The sequence below is a fragment of the Dromaius novaehollandiae genome, chromosome Z, assembly GCF_036370855.1.
Source record: "Dromaius novaehollandiae isolate bDroNov1 chromosome Z, bDroNov1.hap1, whole genome shotgun sequence".
In the NCBI taxonomy this organism is placed as follows: Eukaryota; Metazoa; Chordata; class Aves; order Casuariiformes; family Dromaiidae; genus Dromaius; species Dromaius novaehollandiae.
This window is the reverse complement of record NC_088132.1, coordinates 60,571-78,625: the sequence shown is the minus strand read 5'-3', so window position 1 is coordinate 78,625 and position 18,055 is coordinate 60,571. Positions and strand designations below refer to the sequence as shown.

The following is an 18,055-nucleotide window of genomic DNA, read 5'->3' as shown; positions in this document are numbered from 1 at the left end:
GGAGGGACGCTGTGGGTGTTGTCCGAAAAGTGGATTTGTTGCCCGGTGTGCAATAAGCCAATAATTACACACTGAGGAGAGACATTTGCTTATTTATTTCAGAGTTGCGCAAGCCTGGGTGCTCAGTGGTTTCCCACAGATCAAGCACCTCAGCTTTTCAAGTAGCATTTATACAAACAAATTGCCGGGTTTGCAACTTTCCCTTTTACACTGATTTGTTAGTGATTTACATACAACTATAATTTTGCTTACACACCATTTTACTCCTACGCATGCTCAGGGGAGGGGTCTTCACCTGGGCACTGGTCTTTTTGACCTATGGGCGTGATTTTTTGTATTATAATGAGGACAGTTCAGTTAGGGATACCTGGACCTCCAATTCTTTTCCCAAATTGGCAATACATACCTAGAAATAAAACATTTTGATTTAATGTTTCTTTTAGGGCTTTAGCAGTTCTAGGATGCCTTTGATTAAAGACTGCTTCTTTTCAGAACATAGAGATAGAAGTTATCCTAATCTGCCTAGTTTAAACAGTATGAACATTCTTTCTGAGCTTCTCAGGGTTGTCTTGTAACAGGGTGGCCCCACGTGGGGGAGTAGCAAGGGAAGAGGCCAGGGTGCAGAGGGCTATTGAACGTGCCCCTTCCCTGGGGAGCAGGGTTGGGGGGAAAGGAAGAGGTTTGGGGCTGGCTGGGGCTGGTGGCAGGAGTGGGGCAGCGCTGCCCTGGTCCCCCCCCTCCCCCGCCCCCCCCTCCGAGTGGGAGGGAGCTGGGACTAGGTCCTGCAGGAGCTGGTGGCGGAGCAAGGAGTTTTGTGCTATCTGGGTCCCTGGGATGGCTGTCAAAAGGGGGACGCTTTCAGCACAGATGATGGGAGTGTGTGTGCCCATGGCGGGGGTTGTCAGGAGAAGTCTCTTTGCACGGCAAATTCCCCAAAGGCGTGAGAGCCAAGCCCGGCACCCAGGCAGGACAGTGCCGGGAGAGTTCCCACGCCTGCTCTCGAAGCAGGCAGAGCAAAGCTGTTGTGTTGCATGAGGCTGGGGCCGGGCAGAGCCCCAGCATGGCTGGGCCTCGAGGAGTGTCTCTAGTGCCATTCCGGGCATGCTAGGCTTGGCTGAAATTCTGCCGTGGCTCCAGGTATAGCACAGGGCAGTGCCAGTGTGAGGAAGGAGAGGGAGAAGTGCTCACGTCCCACCTGAGCCCTCTCCCCCTCCCTTTCAGGCTGCAGCACACCAAGCGTCCCAGACAAGAGCCCCACGCGGGCAGCAGGCAGCCAACAGCACCTGCCCTGGCTTCTGCCCTTTCTGCCGTGACACCCGGCACCCTCCGTCCAGCCCAGCTCAGCCTTGTCCCTCCCAGCGCAGCCCAGGCAGGATGCTCTGCAATGACCAGAGCAGCCATCCGGATCCTGCTCTCACTGCAGCCCCCTGCACTGGAGGCCAGTGAAACCGGCAAGCAAAGCCACAGGCACACTCCCTAACCCTGATTCTTTCGCTGCTTCTCTCGAGGGTGGCACTGGGTGCTGCGCTGCAGCAGCTGGCTCTGCCAGGGCTGCCTCCCCCGGTCAGGGCAGGTTCCCTGGAGGCTCCTAGGTCAGCACAGCCCATGCGTGCGGGCTGGGCCAGGTCAGGAGAGGAGGGCTTCCCCAAATCCCTGTCTCGGTTCGTCACCTCTTTCCTTTTGCTGGTTCTCAGCAGCTGTCAGCAGGGTATTCGTACTGCTTTGTTTTCCCTGTGGTTATGAGCTGGGAGCAGTCTAGAGCGTGGGCTGGTGACGGGGCCCTCTGTGTGCCAAAGGAAAGGCTGGGGGAAATGAAGGGTCGCCTTAGTCCCTTAGCCTTAGCCTTAGCCTTAGCACAGCCGGCACTGCAGAAGTTTTAGCAGCGACTCCGTGAGATGGCCTGGACCTGCACCCAGCCCCACTTTGCCCCTGGGCACCTGAGGACTTGGCAGACACGGAAGAGCAGCCTCCTCTGCAGTGCCCCTGCCAGGGGAAGAAGCTTTTCTAGCTATGCCCGTCCAGCGTGTGCAGCAGACACTGGCTGCCAGGCACCGAGGAGGTGCGTAAAGCAGCAAATAGAGAGCAGCCCAAGAGCTCTTTGAGCAGTCGGCAGCCTATCCCCAATCACTGGCTTGGCCTTTCCCTCCGCTGAGGGCCTCCCGTGTGCCTTTTGCTGTGCCCCAGGGGCCTCTGCAACACTTCTGGTGCAGAGAGGGGCCCTCTGGGCAAGGCATGGTGTGGGCTGGGTTCTCCGTGTGCCTTTTGGTGCAACCTCAAGGGGCCTCCAAGTTCATTTGTTGCCTCCCAAGAGCCTTCGAGTGCCTTGTGGTGAGTCCCGGGAGCCTTTGATTGCCTTGCTGTGCACGCCAGAGGCTTTTGAGAGCCTTTTGGTGCATCCCTGGGTGCTCCCTGTGCCCTTGGCATCTCTCAGGCCCTTGCCGTGTTGTTTGTCCCACCGTAGATTGCTCTGGATGCCTTTCAGTGCCTCTCAGATCCCTCAGGGTGCTTTCTGGCATGGCCCCATCCCTCTCGGGATGCATTTCAGTGCACCCCAGAGCCTTCTGTGTGCCTTTGGTGAGCCCCGTGGTCCTTCCACTTGCTTCTTTCATGACCCAGGGGCCTGAGTGAGCCCTCTGGGGATTGAAGAGCTACATACGGCATCAGGGAGATGCTTGACAGTGTTCCCCAGGGGGAAAAGCTGTCTCTGTACAGCCAGACAAAAAGCTGCCAGCAAACCGGACACGCTTTCTTTCCCCTGCGCTCCCCAAGTGGGTGGGAAGCTGCCGCTGTCCTTCTCCCCGTGGCTCCTTCCCTTTGCTCTCAGCCCGCCTCCTGCGGGCACCTGCCCAGGGAGCCTCTGGGCAACGTTTTGTCTGGGAGAGTTTCTAGATGGGCTGTTTTGATGAAAGGTGGCTGCAGGGCCCAGGAAGAGGGTTTTACTGCTCTGATGCTGCTCTGAAGGTGCGCAAGGCACCTGTCCTGTGTTTCAGCAGGGCGGTTAGCAATCCAAGCTAGCAAGCAGAAATGGGCTCCATGCACTGTCCCAGCCCTGGCCTGCTCCCTCGGCAGATGCCTTCCCTCCAGCACAGCAAGATCCTGCCCCAGGGATCTCAGTGCTGAGGTTGCGAGAAGGAGCTGAGTGCCTTCGTGGCCCCCCCCCCCCCCCCCCCATTCCCTGCCCCCTAGGAGTCTTCCAAGCAGATCCCTGAAGAGGCCAAAGTCTGCTCTCCTGCAGGCCAGGCTTGTAATGCTGCTTTTTGCCCCGCTCCTTCCTCTCAAGATCCTGCGCGCCACCATCACCTCCTGGTCACTGCAGCCAAGGCTGCCCATGACCTGCCCATCCCTGACCAGCCCTTGCTTCTTTGCAAGCAGGAGGTCCAGCAGAGCCCCTGTCCTCCATCACCACTCTCAGGAACTTGTCCTCAATGCTCTCCAGGAACCTCCTGGATTGCTTGGGCCCTGCTGCGTTGTCCCTCCAGCAGATACCAGGCTGATTCAAGAGGAGTGCCCCAAGAGGACCAGGGGCACTGCTACTCGTAGCTGTCTGTAGATGGCCTCATCTACCTCACCTGCTTGGCTAGGGGACCTACAGCAAACTCCCACAACAATGTCACCCATGCTGGTGTGCCCCTGTGTCCTTACCCATCAGCTCCCAGTCAGACCACCACCCACCCCCAGGCAGAGCTCCATGCGTTCCTGCTGCTGCCTCCCACGCAGGGCGGCTGCCCCTCCTCGCCTTCCCCGCCGGGCCTCCCTAAAGAGCCTGTATCCATCCATCCATCCACTGCACCACTCCATGCGTGCAGGCTCTCCCACCACGTCTCTGTGATCCCAGCGAGACCACAGCCCTGCAGCTGCACACAGATCTCAAATTCCTCCCATTTCTTCCCCTTGCTGCAGGCATGAGTGTACAGGCACTTCACAGAGACACCCAAGGGTGCTGATCTCACAGAGAGCCCTCCAGGAGCCCTGTGGGGTGCCGGGTGTTGGCAGGGCCCTGGGGATGCCAGGCCCACGGTGAGGACCTCTGGCTTTGGCCGTGCTCCCCAGCGGGTGGCTGGTGGTGGCGATGAAGCAGCCCACAGGGTGCCCCGCTGGAGGAGAGGTTTCCTTCGGGGCTCATCGCCTTCACACCTCATCCCAAGTCTGTCCCCGTGGGGCGCTCATAGAGGGGCTGAGGGCAGGGGCTGGGTGCACTGCTCAAGGGGCACCAGAGGAGGATCAGAGCGGCTCTGAGGGGACCAGGGCATGCTGAGGGCAAAGAGAGGTGCTGCGGGTGGGGGGGCGAGACGGCCCTGTGCCCCCGAGGGGACGCGCCCTGCCCCTCCCCGGGCTGGTGACAGGCCGCACGCACTAGGGTGACAGCGGGGCCCTTTGTGACAGCGCTCCTGTGACACCCCGCAGCGTTGCCAGGTGCCGGCGTGGCCTCAGCTCCACAGTGTCCGCCAGGACGGCGCCGGGACAGGGCAGGAGTGTGCAGGGCTGGCGGAGGAGCCCCCGAGCACACCCACGTCTTTCCCTGGCACCCCCAGGCAGCCCCACGGAGCCTTTGCTGTGTCCTCCAGGATGGCGGAGAGACCCCCCAGCCGCCCCAGGGTGGCCTGGCAGGAGCAGGTGGAGGAGGCCGGGGTCCTTGCGGAGAGCAGCAGCCAGCCGCAGCCCCATGAGGGGTGTGTGCCCCAGGCACTGCTGATGGGTGAGTGAGGGGGCACCGCTGCGCTGGGCAGGCCGGGGGCTGTGACCCACCCCGCTCTGCCACAGCCTCCCGTCAGGCTGCTGCGGGCGCCCTGGGGCCCTGAACGTCGGGGCCTGCTGGGGCTTGGCAGCCCACCGCAGCACAGCATCCCCCGGGGGCAGAGCAGCAGAGGGGACCCAGCTCCCGCTCCCTGGGCCGGGCAGGGAGAGGCAGCTGGGGCGGCACCAGGCAGCCATGCACTAGGGACCTTTCCTGCCTGTCTGCGAGCGAGTTCCTGACCTGGAGGCGCTGACCTGTGCTCCAGCGCTGCGCCCCACGCTGTCCGGTGCTGTCCCGTCCCGTCCGCTGGGCACCTCCCAACCCTGACGAGCCCAGGGGAGATGGGGTCTCCGTGCCCCGTTGCTGGTGCCTGGCCCAGGGCTCGCTGTGTGCGGGATTGCAGGCGTGCAGCTGCGCAGAGGGCTCGGCTCTCCCCTCTCCTCTCTTTGCCAGCCCTTACAGCTCTGCCTGCTCTCTTTCTCCATCAGCTCCCAGCCTGGCTCTTCCCAGAGAGGAGGCGGAAGCCCTGGAGCACCTGCATGCCTTTCTGAGCCACCGAGGAAAGGTACCTGTTGCCCTTTCCCTCTGGGCTGTGCCTGCATCTCCTGGTGGGTGCCTGCGGGGGTGCCATGCTCAGAAGCCCCCCACCCCCACCCCAGCCCCCTCCCTTCTGGGGGCTGCTGGCTGGGGAGGGCTGCTCCCTTCCAGGTGCCCCACACTTGGCTGCAGGCGCTGCAGTGCTGTGGTGCTGCTGGCCGTGGCTGTGCGCCTCTTACGCTCTCTGTTTGTCTCTCTGCTCCTGGTACCAGGAAGAGGCCGAGAAGCTGCGGTTTCTGGCCTCTGTCTGCACTCTGTGCACAGCGGCCAGCTCCAACGCCTGGTTACGGGAGCAGCTTTGGCTGTGCAGATTGGAACTGGCTGAGACGCTGGAGGTGAGGGGACCCCCGGTCGGGCTGGTGGAGGGGGCACTGGCACACCAACGAGGGCAGGATGGGGGTGTGCAAGCACAGGGAGGTGTGTGGTCATGGCTCGTGGGCGCAGCCCTTCTTCCCACTGCGGGGCTGCAGGAGCCCCTGAGGACCCCTGCGAACTGGGCGCTGGGCAACGAGGGGGCCGCCCTGAGTGTCAGTGCTGGGATGGGGGCACCCGGGCTCTGCCGGGCCTGCAGGCTGCTCGCTGGGCACTGGCAGCTCCCATGGCCCGTCGCGGCTGTGCTCTCCAGGTGCTGCTGCAAGAGGAGCCCAGCGACCACATGGGCAGTGCAGTGCGGCAGCAAGTCATGCTCGCCATCAGTGCCATGAGGTAGCTGCCCCAGCTGCTGGCTTGGCCCAGGCCTCCCCACCATATGGCCCCGATGGCCCCAGTCCTAGCAGGGAGGCATCCCCCGTGCTGGGGCAATCTGCCAGTGCCGTGTGCTGGGCCTCTGCTCTCTGCTGGGCTGGGCCCGAGAGTGGTGGAGACGGGAGGGCAGACAGGGCCCTGGGGCTACCCTGTGTCTCCTGGGCTTTCCCCCAAAGGGTGAAGCAGGAGATGGAGAGGGCATCGGGCCCCACCTGCCAGGACTGTTGCCTGTGCCTGGCCAGCATGCTGGGGGCAAGAGGTGGCTCCCCCACCTACTGCACGTATCCTCCCCGGTCTCCCGCCCCAAGGTCCGCAAAAACCTTCTCAGGGCATAAAGGGACTGCTGCCAGCCTCAGGGACTGAAAGGCTCCTCTCTCTGCTTGCAGCAAAGTGCATCTGGTTCCGGAGAGCGAAAACAACAGCCTGCTGCATGCCTGCTTCTGCAGCGTCTTCTCCCTGCCTCCAAGGGAGGATGCACAGAGCCTGAATGCTTCCCTCTACTCCAAGGTATGCACTGGCTGGGCTACGGAGGCCTGCCAGGCTCTCCGGAGTGGTCCCTGGCTCGCCTGTGCTGTAAGCTCCAAGCTGGGGCAGGATCCCAGCTTGGCTTTCCCACCCGCCTCCCTTCTTCCCCTTGCCCCGGGCAGTGCCGCCAGGCTGGGCCTGTGCAGCAGCTCCCCTGCGCCAGGGCCTCTCCCTGGGCTCCGCAGGGCCATGGGTGTCCCCCTCAAGCAGGAGGAATTCGAGCCCCTCTGCGGCAGGCGAGGGGCACTGGGGAAGAAGCGCCTTGACCCTCTGTCCTCCTTGCAGACCCTGGACGCCATGGACAGCATGCTGCAGGTGTTGGTGCTCAGCTGCCCTGCCTCTCAGCTGCTGGAGATGCAGATCATCCTGAAGGTCTGGTATTTGCCAAGAGTGGGGTTCACAGGGCCAGTCCCTCACCGCGAAGGGAAGTTACACCCTCAGGTGACCCCCGCCCCCTCCCTGCCCAGCACCAGTTGCAGAGAGCACGCTGTGGGGGGGGGGTCCCGGCTGCCTTGCGGGAGCGGAGCTCTCCACGGCGCTCTTCCGTGAGCCCAGTGTCTCCTGGCGGCAGTCAGCATCCCTTCCCCTCCCCTCATTCCTGCAGTGTCAGGGGAAAGTGCTGCCCACTGTGCCTCCAGGCCAATACTGTCCCAAAGCTTCCCTGGCCCCAAAGCAGGGCAAGGAGTTGCAGCCTCCTCCCTCGGCCCCACACAGTGGGCAGCTGCCACTGCTGCCCCTCGGCTCCCCCATCCCTTGTGCTCTCCTCCCCAGGGCCGAGCAGGGCGGCGGCCCCCTGGGACCTGCCCATGTCAGGCTGGAAGCTTTGCCCCTGGGACTTCCTCCTAGGCCAGCACCCTGAGTGCCCAGCAGCAAGGTGGTGCTGGCCCCAAAGCCTCCTGGTACTGGGGAAGGCCCGGAGGGCCAGTTTTGGAAAGGAGCAGGAGCTGCGGTAGCAACGGGCTCCGGCTACCAGCGTGGCCACAGCAGGTTCACCTGGGGGATTTGCCCCACTGCTGCGAGGCCCTCTGGAGGCAAGAACCTGCTTGCAGGCTTTGCTCCCACTCCGAGGATCCAAAGCATAAACCTGGCCAGGCATTAAGCAGAGCTGCCTGCCTCGGAGCAGCAGTCAGGGCGCAGGGGAGACCAGACCAGCAGCTTTTCTCCTCGCAGGTCCTGCTGCCCTTCACGGAGTCCAAGCAAGCAGCTGCGCGTGTGAGGGCCGTGGGGCGGATTGCCAGGCTGGTGAGCTCTTCCTTGCTGCAGGTAAGGAGCCTCTGGTGCAGGCATGCTCCAGCCACCCCATGACACCTTGCCAGGGCCCCGGCGTGCCCTGCAGGTCCGGGCTGCCTCCGAGGGAGGCCTGGGCAGAGGTCAGGGCCCTCAGCAAGACCCTGCCCAGAGGCTAAGATCTCAGCCCTGCCTCTTTGGGTTTCCCGCTGTGGTCCCAGCTCCCTCATGAGCCGACTGTGCCGCCAGCCCTGCGCAGGGCAGGCCTGCCCTGGGCACAGGTCGTGGGCCCAGCAGGTGTGGCAGCCCTCCCCGCTCTCGGCTGCTGCACGGCTGCTTTGGGAGCCAGGGCCAGCAGGGCCCCCCAAAGCTCTGGCTCACGTGGGCTCCAGCTCTCGATGGACTGTGGGTTTGGGCCTTTGGTCCTGACCGGTGCCCCTCAGCCCTGGTGCCAGCGCTTCCTGTGCCCCCAGGCCCAGCACCACTTTGAAGAAACCAGCGACAGCTCTGGCCATGGGAGACAGAAGCATTTCCCAATCCTGGGGCAGCTGGTGGGGTGTCTCACGCTCTGCTGTGCCTACGAGGAGCAGGGGACTAGTGACAGGGCTGCGGCTGCTCTTCGGCACCTCTGCAGATTCATCCTGCGGGAAGAGAGTGAGTAGCTGCGCTGGGCTGGGTCCTTCCAGACGCAGCCACCCAGCCGCCAGAGCCTCGTGCCTGTGCTGCTTAGCAGTGACCTGGAAACCCTTTGGCAGCACCTGCTACGCTGAGGCCTCCTTTCTTGCTTCAGAGCAGAAAGTCTGGTCCAAGACGTTCTGCCTCGCTGTATTCCTGAAAGCAATTGCTCCTTCCCCCCCCCGCCTTGCCGTAGGCCCAGACCCTCCCAGGGGATCCTGCTCCCCAGACATTTCTGGCGTGCCCTCTTGGGCTGCCAGGGGAGAGTCCTCCCTGACGCCCTCAGTGGGCCGCGGGCACCCACGCAGCCTTCCCGCTGAGGGCCCTGCGTTTCCCCTCCTGTCCAGGCAGGGAGCAGTGGCCGGCTAGCCCAGAGCACCTGCAGCTCCAGAAGGACTGGGAAGCAATCAACGCCTTCTGTCTTTCACAGTCCAGCGATGCCAGGCAACTCCTGACGGTAAGGAGCACCTCCCTGGCTGGGACTGCCAGCCCAGGGGTCAGCACGCGGCTTGGACGAGCAGAGGGATTGCTCAGCGGCGGGGCTGCCGGGGCCTTGCGGTGCCTGGGGAGAGGGCTCACACAGTCCGTGGGCCGGGACTAGGCAAAGGCTTCCCTCTTGCCGCCAGCGAGCTCTGGTCGCGCGCAGGAGCAGCGCCCGGGGCCCCTGAGCCCAACCATCCGCCTGCTGCCCAGTGCTGTCCCCCAGCCCAGCAGGGCCCCAGCTCCTGGCTCGCCGGGGGTGGCTGTGCCAGCCCTGCCCCGTGTCTGTCTCCAGGGCCACTCGCTGCTGAGGCAGGCAGCGCAGTCGGGACACGGGGTGTGACGTATGCGCCTTGCTTGCTGCCCTTCCTCCTGTAGGTAGTTGGGAAATACCTGCAGCCCTCTGAGAGCACAGACGTCATCGTCATGGCCATCAGGGCCATGAGAGCCTGCAGCGCCTATGACACGCAGGCAGCTGCTCACATGCTGGATGTCCTTGTGACAGAGGATGCCTGCCTTATGGAGCATGTGAGTAGGTGGCGGGTGGTGTGGCCGGGGTTCGAGCCCTCCGGGGGATGTTTTTCCCCCTGACTGCAGGTCTGCCAGACAGGCGTCCCCCCCTGAGGCCAGCACAGAGCGGTGGCAAGGGATGCCGTTCTCAGTGGGAGCTGGGCAAATGGCTGCACTCCGGCAGCAGCCCCACTCTGCGCCGTGTCCCCTCCAGGTGCCCAAGATAGTGAGGTGCATCTGGAGAAGCGTGCTCTCCATCACAGAGGTGTCTGCCCGGCTCAGCCTGGACAGGGCCCTCCTGAAGCTGACCTGCACGTACCCTGAAGACGTGGTCATGACCCTGTTGCGGTGTTGCCCATCATGCGACAGGTATGCGCCCAGGTGTCTCTAGTGCTTGGGGCCTCGCAGCCTTTTGGGCTCATCCCATGTGGTCTGCCAGATTGATGGAGCTTTTCAAGAGAGTGCTGAGGGGCTGGGCCCTCCCGCTGTGCCCCTGTGCCAGCCACGGTGCATCAGGCAGGGCCGCATCAGCCAGAGCCAACCGTCTGTGTGCCGTCAGCCCCAGAGCCCAGCTGCCTTGCTCCCTGCCTGCCCCGCAAGCTGTGTGCTCGAGCTTGGCTGTCTGCTGGGAGGTGGGGCAGGGCCGGCTGGGCGCGGCCAGCAAGTGGGCAGAGGGCAGTGGGCAGAGGCAGGGCTGGTGGCCAGCCCAGGCCCTCTGGGGCCGCCAAGGCCACGGTGCTGTGGCCGCGGCAGCTGCTGACAGGGTGCTTTGGGCCTGCAGTGCTGCCGCGGCCATGTGGAGGCTGCTGGTCTCGAAGCCCGAGGCTGCGGAGAGGGTGCTGCAGGAGCTGCTCAGCGTGCTGGAGGACTGGCCGCTGCACGAGATATTCACCTCGGATGGGGACGACACAGACGTCTTTTCCCTGGCCGTGAGTTTCCGGCCGAGGCCTCGCGCGCTCCCAGGGCTGGGCTCACCTCTGTGGGCGAGAGGCAGGGAGTCCTCCCCTTCCCCATCCACCCCCAGGCTGTGCCCTCCCCCAGGGCGCACAGGCACAGCCCGTCAGGGCTACGGCTGGCAGGGCCCTGCCCAGCTCCACTGGGGAGGCCTGCGCTGCGGCAGCACCCTGGGCTGCAGTGCACTGCATGAGGCCCTCTACACACAACCCTGGAGCCCTGTCTGGGTGGCCTTCCCCCCCTCTTCTGCCCCTGCACCTTGCTTAGTGGGCTGGAAACCTGGGTTAGGGTCTAGCTTAGTGTGCGGGGCATGGTTAGGGGCCTGGCAGGAGCAAGGCACATGCCGGGCAGGCCTGTGCATCGAGGGCCCCCAGGGCAACATTCCCGCCGCCCCAGGAAGGGTTGTTGTGTCCACATCATGAAGAGGAGCTGAGTCCACAGAGCGCCCACAGCTTTTGTCTGGGTGGACAGCCAGACCGTGCACTCCTTCTGCACGTCCCGTGGCCCAGGGCAGTGTCTGAGCCTCACGCCCGGTGGTGCTGGGGCCGTGCGACAGGGACGTCTCCGCAGCGAGAGCTGTCTCTGTGTGTTTTTGGCAGGCAACACGAGCGCTTCATGAGATCCTCCAGCAGTCCAGCTACCTGCAGGAGGTGGAGGCCTTTTTCCACCAGCTCTTCCTGGTGCTGCTCTTCCAGATTTCCTTCACCACAGAGCTGTCGCCAGAGGAGGCCGAGATCTGGAGGGAATGCCAAGGGGAAGAGTCTGCTCTGAGCAGTGCCGTGAGGTGCTGCATCTCAGCCCCGCCATCTCTGCTGTGGACCTGGGGGCAGGGCCAGGGGTGCCGGTGTGACCTGGGCTTTGCTCTGCACACAGGTTCACAGTGCAGACGATGAAAGCGCTGCTGTGCTGTGTTGGCTATGAGGCGCAGGTGCTGCTCATGGAGAGGAAGCGTGGCTGGGACCTGCTGCTCAGCACAGAGACCCTCTACAGGGGAGTGGGTTTGCTGGCCAGGTGAGAGCCCCCTTGTCCCTGCTGTGCCCCCAGGCTTTCTGCCCTGCAGATGGGGCACACCACCAAGCCCGCAGGGGTGCCCAGGCCTCAAGGAACGGGGCTGCAGCTTCAGCACTTGTGAGTGAGGCGTGGCCGAGTAGAGCGGCCAAGGGAGCTGCCACTCCGTCGCTGCCAGGCTTTGCAAGCTGCCGAGGGAGAATGGGTGTTTCCAGGCACAAGAGAGTGTGGGGGCCAGGAGCACTCACCTCACAAAGGCCTGGAGTCCCCTCACACGGGGCCTGGGCTCGTGCCCTTGAGAGCGAGCCGCAGGCACTGTGTGCAGGCAGCCCCCGCAAGGGCAGCCAAGCAGGGAAGGGTCAGGATGCCCAGGGGATTAGTGGAAGAGCCCATGGGGGGCATGAATCTAAAGTGAGCAGGAAATGGGTCGCGTTGTCAGGGCTGACTTCAGGACCGGAAGGATGTTTTTCCAGTCTCCGGCGCCAAAAGGAGCCGAATGCTGCTGGGCAGTGGCTTCCTCATGGTGAGGTGTGGTGGGGAAAGACCACGTGTCCACGAGCAAATGCGGTCGGCTGCCGGAGCTGAGCAGAAACTTGGTCCTGCCCTGCCCTGCCTGTCATAGGCCATGGGGGACAGACGAGAGGGATGGGGCAGGGTGATGCCAGAAGAGATTTTCCTTGCTGCTCAAGAGCAATGGTGCCTTTTTCCCTCTGCCAGAGAGATGAGGAAGACATCAAGTCACCTGCGTGCTTTCATGCTGCAGCGGCTGACAGAGCTGCTCCGCAGGGAGGAGGCCTTGCAAGAGATCCCTGCCATGGCTTTCCTGGTGGAGGTGAGTGTGCTGGCAGGCGGTGCACCTGGCGTGCCCCTATCCCCTCTAGTGTCCTGTGCCCCCGCTGAGGGGTGGACGGCAGTGAGTGGAGCTGGGGAGCAGGTGCACTGTGATTACTACCCGGGGCTTGGCCCCTCTGTGGCGGGGTAACTCTTGTGCCCACCTGCATTTCCTGCCTGCCTTGTGGCAGCTCTCTTGCCCGTCTGCTCAAAGGCATGCGGATAAGAGGCTGCAGATAGTGTGGAGGAGCAGGCGAGCAATCTGTGCGGTGCAGTGATGCCCCGGGCAGAGAGTGGGGCCCCAGGGGCTCTCCGCACTCAAGGGTGCCTTTGTGGCGGGCTTCGTCTGGGCCCGGTGGCCTTGCCCGGAGCTGTTGGTGGGATGCAGCACTGCACGAGGCAGGGAGTGCTGCTGACAGTGCCAGTCTCATTGTGCTGTGTGTTTCAGCTGCTGGCCTGCGGTGACCTTTGTGGAGAAGATGAGGATGTGCTGGTTGTCCTTGGGAGGTATCTGCAGAGTCGCTGCGGGGTGATGCGCGGGCTGGTGCTCAGAGGCCTCGTCCTGCTGTGTGAGAGGGAGGAGACGGTGAGCAGGGGTCAGCCGGGTGAACCCGTGCCGGCAGCGTGGGGCTGGGGGGGGGGGTGGGGGTGTCTGGGTAACACAGTAGCTTGGACTTTGCTGGACTTTGCAGCTCTGCCCTTGCCCTGTGCATCTCCCCGAGTCTTTTGGGCCAGGCCCTTGGCTGTGGCACACAGTGAGAGACACCAGTGCATGCCTGAAAGCGTTCCTGCCACTGCATGTTGTGGCTGCACCAGCAAGAGCTCCTGGCCCTGCACCAAGCAGGACAGCTCCAAAGAGCTTGTGTGGTGGGAGTGCTGTGCCCAGCGGGAGCATCCTGCTGCGTGGTGGAAGGCAAGCCTGAGCGCAGGGCCAGGCTAATGCCACACGCAGCTTTGGGGCCGTGAGGCAGCAGCCCCCACCAGGCAGGGGCCACGGCATGCTGAGTGCTGCCTTGCGGAGGGGGGGTCTCTGCGCTGTGCCGCGCCACACTGCAGCCCCTGTGCACAAGGGGTAGGTGCCTGCAGGCCCTTGGCAATGGGGCACTGAGCCCCAACGGGAAAGAAGCCTGCTAGGGTTGAGACTGCTCGTGGCCTGGGCAGCTTTCCAGACAGTGTTAGCCACTAGCGCCCCTGCCCAGTCAAGTGTGGTGCAGAAGAGGGCTACTGGTCAGGTGGAGAGGAGCCCATGCTGGTGTCTCCTCCCTGCCTATGCCCCCAGTCGCCACACCCCCTGTGGCTGTGCCAGTAAGCCCTGCGTGGCAGCAGGTTGCTGCAGTAATTGCTGTGCCTGCTTCTGGAAAGCCAGAGAGGAAGATGGTGTCCAATAAGGCAAGCATCGTTGCCAGGGCCAGGTGTCTTTCTTCAGAAATCGAGGTTGTGTTTCACGCAGGTACGAAGAATGCATTTCCTGGTGCCACTCCTCATGGAGCAGCTGCAGGATGTGGACAGGGACATTGGCACAAAGGCCTTGGTGGTGCTCAGCCATGTGGTCCATGTCATGGCCAGAGAGAGGGTGGCTGGCATCGCTCTGCAGCTGTTGGAGAAGCTCCTGCCGCTCTTTGATGACGTAAGGCTGGGGGAAGAGCTGGGGGCCCTGTTGGCATGTCTGTGAGCCTGTGTGCGGCGTCACGGCTGTGGTGTTTTCCCCTGTGCGCATGCCCCCGGCATGCGAATTTGCGCTTTCCACCACAGGCCCTGGGTGCTGTCAGGAAACTGTTTGCCTTGTGGATGTGGGGTCATTGCCTTGTCCTGCCCATGGTGTCCTGGTGTGCAGGACTAGGTTGAGGCAGCGCCCTCTCTGCCCGTGGCTGCTCCATGTTGTGGTTGGCCCCTGCCATGCCAGAAGCAGGCCTGGGCGTGAGGGAGAGGCCATGCCGCGTGGCTGCCTCTTTCTGCCAGCCTCTTGAGCTGGGGAGCGCGGAGCAAGCCCCCAGGCAATCAAGAAAGGTTGCCCAGGAGGGGCAGGCAGGCAGAGCTCAGGGAAGCCTGTCCTGCTGCTGCCCATCCCTGCAGATGCGCTCTTGCCGCTTGCCGTGGCAGGCAGGTGGGGCTTGGAGCGGATGGGGATGCATGCAAGAGCCGCTGTGGAGGGCCTTCCCTGTCTCCTCCTCGGTGCGTCTCCTGGGGCAGCTCTTGTGGGCCTCTGCTGGGGGTGACTAGCGGGAGTGTGGCCAGGGCCAGAGGAGCTATTGCAGACACGGACATCTCCCCCAGCTCTGCTCTGCCTGGCCACAGCGTGTTACAGAAGCCTGCTGCATTGCCCTGCGTGGGCCTGGGGCCATTTTGCAATGGCTGCAGACCTGGCCCACAGCTCCTCGGTGCGGAGTGAGGGCCCGAAGTATTTGTGCCCACATCTGCCATGCCGATCCCCGTGCTGATCGTGGTCTTGGAGCAGCCAGTGTTGAGATGCCCCTTGCTTCTTCCTTCCCACCAGGAGCCTAGGCACGTGCGAGAGCTCTCCATCCACCTCTTCAAAGATGTCATGGAGGCTGTAGTGGGCAGCAGAGATAAGCAGGTGAAGGAGCAAGTGCACAGGAGCCTGCTCCCCCTGGTCTTCCATTTGCATGACGAGATCCTGAACGTGGCCCAGGTATGGATTTCTAACCAGGGTCTTAGAAGTTTCTAAGGGGCCAAGGAGCTGGGCATGGCATTTCCCAGACTTGCTCTCCCTGGTGCCACAGCAGCCCGTGGCTGCAAGGGCCTAAGCACTGTAGCCCCTCGGGGCTTCCCAGCTGTGCCTGCAGGTGTGCGAGGCCGGGCTTTGACCCCCATTCCCTGTTGCTGCTGTGCTCTGCCCAGGGGCCCTGGAGGTGTCTGGGCCGGGGCATGCCCCAGCTCCCTCAGGCACGCCCACCGCAGGAAGAGACCCCCTGCTCACTAAGTTCACCCTGTGCCCGCAGTGCCCCTGGTGCACACCGAGAGGTGCAGCACTGGCAAGGCATTTTGGGAGCCAACAAGTTGCACAGCCCCTGAGCCCGGGGAGGGCAGAGTGCCAGGGAGGGAGATGCAGCCAGGAGAGGGGACTGGCCCTGCATCCCGAGTACCCTGCTCTGGCCCCGGGGCACAAGGGAGCAGCAATGGATCAGGCTGGGGAGCCAAGCACTGTGCTGGGAATGCTTGTGTGAAGCTGAGTCCTGCCTGGGTGTCTGTGCGACTGCAGCCCTTCAGCCTCCTCCTGGCCTTACCTCCAGCTCAGCAGCTCTTGGGGGTGGGTGTCTGTTGTGCTGCTGCGGCAGAGCGAGGTGCCTGAGATGGTGGTTGCCCCATGTCTGTGCCCAGGGCATGGAACCGTGGCAGATTGGGTGCCCAGCTGGGCAGGGAAAGGCCGTGAGGCTTGCCAGGGGGAGGAGGGTGCAGGGTCTTCTCCCCTGGGCTGCGATGGCATCTCTCAGTCTCTGCTGCTGTGCAGGCCTCGCAGGAAGCCCTCCTTGGTGCTGCCAAGTTCCTCAAGTGGGAGCAGCTGGGACACCTGACCGCGGCAGCACAGACGTGGAGGATCGGCGAGTGCCTGGTAAGGCCAGCCCCAAAGCCCTCAGACGCAGCCCGGACAAGGGCTGTCCCCCTCCCTGCCCAATGTGTGAGGCAGGCAGCTGTGCCCCTCGCCACAGCTGCAGCGTGGGGCTGCCAGCCTGGAGCTGCACTGCTGCTGCCCTTCTCCAAGCACACTGCCCCGGAGGGCTCTTCTCCAGGCGCCTCTCCCCTCACTGGCCCCTGGGATGCTAAAGCAGTCCCTGACCCAGCCAGGCCTTGGGAGCAGGAGAGCACTGCAGCATCCCTGGGGAGCAGCCAGCCCCCTGCTGCCTCCAAGCCTCAGCACTGCACAGCTTGTGTGTGGGAGTGGTGAGCGTCCTGGCAGGGGAAGGCTGGGGAGGCCAGTGCTGGGCGGAGGGAGTGCCTGGCTGGGTGAGGAGGGTGCGTGCCAAGCCCGTGCTCTTGTGCTCTCCCCAGCTGGCGAGGGACAGCAGAAGGGCAGGAGAATACCTGCGCCACAGCCTGTCGTGCTTGCAGAGCCCACAGGAGCCCTTGCGGGAGGCAGCCGTGAGGTTCACTGGTGAGTGGCAACCCCTGGGGTCCCTCTCTGTCCTGGGGCAGCTTGACCCAAGGCCTGGCTGCTGCGCTGGCAGCAGGAAGTGGCGCTGCTGTGGCTGCTGGAGCCCCCAGTGCCTGACGCGGTGCCTGGGGGCTCCACGTCACCCTCTCCCATCTTTGCCCAGGCACGTGGGGCTGGTGGGAGCCTTGTTCAGTCCCGCCCAGCTTCCCAGCTTCCTTGGGTGTCGCACGGGGGAAAGCACCCGGGGGGTCAGCCCTGCCTGAGGGGAGGAGGGCACACAGCCAGGCTGGAAGGCACGGAGCAGAGTTTTACTGCTGGGGGTGGGCTGGGCAGCAAGATTTGTGAGGGGCTGTGTGTGTGCCTAGGGCTTGCTGGGCAGTGCCTGAGGGGCCGGAGCAAGGAGAAACTGGAGGACATCTGCAAGGGTGAGTGAGGGCAGCGGGGCACCAGCTGGTGCTGGCGAGGAGGAAGACCAACTCTGGGCAGCGAGCTCTGATCCCTGCCCCAGGCGAGGAGGGCTCTGCTGCCCGTGCAGAGCAGGCGCCGTGTGGGTAGAGCGTCAAGAAGATGTCAGGGGCTTTGGGGACGTTGCTGGCCAGCAACTGCCAGCTGATGCATTCCCCCCCCCCCCCCAACCTCCCGCCACTCCACTGCCACTCCCTCTTGGCCGTGGGATGAGCTGGGTGGGATTGGCCCTGTCAGGAGGGGATGCCTGGGGTCTGTGCAGGTCCACAGGCTTGATCTCTGCTCTGGTCCTTTCTCTCTCAGCCCTGCAAGGTTTGGAGAAGGACATCAGCCCGTCGATCTCTTCCCTGGCCACTCAAACCATCCTGCTGCTGCGAGCTCCAGGGACTGGAGGCACCCACCAAGGCCTGTGCTACCGTCTGAGGAGAGCGTGGGAGAGGTGGCACCGTCCTTGGGGAGCTGGCCGTGTTTGCTGCTGGAGCTCGCCTGTGTCCTGATGCCAGGCTGCTCTGCACACAGCGGCCACCTGGGGCTGTTCCTGGCCTCCCTCCCTGGCCCCAGGACAGCTCCAGCCCTCAGGCCCAGCCCAGCCCAGCCTTGTGCTGCCAGTCCACCCTCTGCTGAGCTTTTCCCCAACAAGCAGCCCTGTCTCTTCAGCACGTGTCAGTGTCTTTCCTTTGTGCAAACAAAGCGGTGGAAAACTCAGGCCCTGAAGGCATCAGGATCACACACTCTGGCCTCAGCAGCAAAGTCAGCTGCTGTGCTGCAAGCTCCCCTTTGCACGCCAAGGGCTGTGAGTCCCTGTGCCCATGCACCATTGGCTTTGCCCATCCTGGCACCAGTGCCTCAGAGCCCAGAGCTCTGCACAGGCCCTAGAGGCTGCTGGCCCTCTGCAGATGGAGCTCTTCACACGCCGTGACTTCAAAAGCCAAAAGTAAGAGCAGGAAGATGCTTGAGGGTGCCCCTTCAACATGATGATGCATTATTTGCACAGAGATTTTACCCCTTTCAGATGAGGGTTTGTGTTGGGGACCAAAACAGGATGGCACTGTGTAAGACAGCAGAGAACCTTTAAAGCAGAAAGTAATGATGTAGTAACTATGATTTGTGGCCAGAATGTGTGCATGTGAGTTGCCAGTGATCATGTGCCTTCCTGCCTACGTGCCAGCAGCTGCGGTGGGCCTATCCTGCTG

General features: G+C 63.4%; 1 protein-coding gene across 1 annotated transcript; it reads left to right on the top strand.

Annotated features, from left to right (window-relative positions):
* Positions 1-4,566: 4,566 nt before the first annotated feature.
* On the top strand, positions 4,567-17,674 carry LOC135324854 (maestro heat-like repeat-containing protein family member 7). The gene is made up of 23 exons (XM_064501856.1): positions 4,567-4,696; positions 5,224-5,300; positions 5,545-5,667; positions 5,958-6,037; positions 6,253-6,357; positions 6,463-6,583; positions 6,887-6,973; positions 7,772-7,864; positions 8,302-8,482; positions 8,851-8,960; positions 9,362-9,511; positions 9,708-9,862; positions 10,275-10,422; positions 11,047-11,231; positions 11,321-11,458; positions 12,173-12,287; positions 12,735-12,872; positions 13,737-13,913; positions 14,781-14,936; positions 15,756-15,857; positions 16,295-16,397; positions 16,763-16,822; positions 17,166-17,674. The coding sequence occupies exons 1-23, from the start codon at positions 4,567-4,569 to the stop codon at positions 17,357-17,359; spliced, it is 2,928 nt and encodes a 975-aa protein (XP_064357926.1). The 3' UTR covers positions 17,360-17,674.
* Positions 17,675-18,055: the final 381 nt, after the last annotated feature.

Excerpts from the sequence above, each read along its gene's own strand:
- LOC135324854 (XM_064501856.1), top strand. The coding sequence starts at position 4,567 with ATGGCGGAGAGACCCCCCAGCCGCCCCAGGGTGGCCTGGCAGGAGCAG. Across the intron at positions 7,865-8,301 it reads TGAGCTCTTCCTTGCTGCAG|GCCCAGCACCACTTTGAAGA; the intron begins GTAAGGAGCCTC and ends CTGTGCCCCCAG. Across the intron at positions 12,288-12,734 it reads CCATGGCTTTCCTGGTGGAG|CTGCTGGCCTGCGGTGACCT; the intron begins GTGAGTGTGCTG and ends TGTGTGTTTCAG.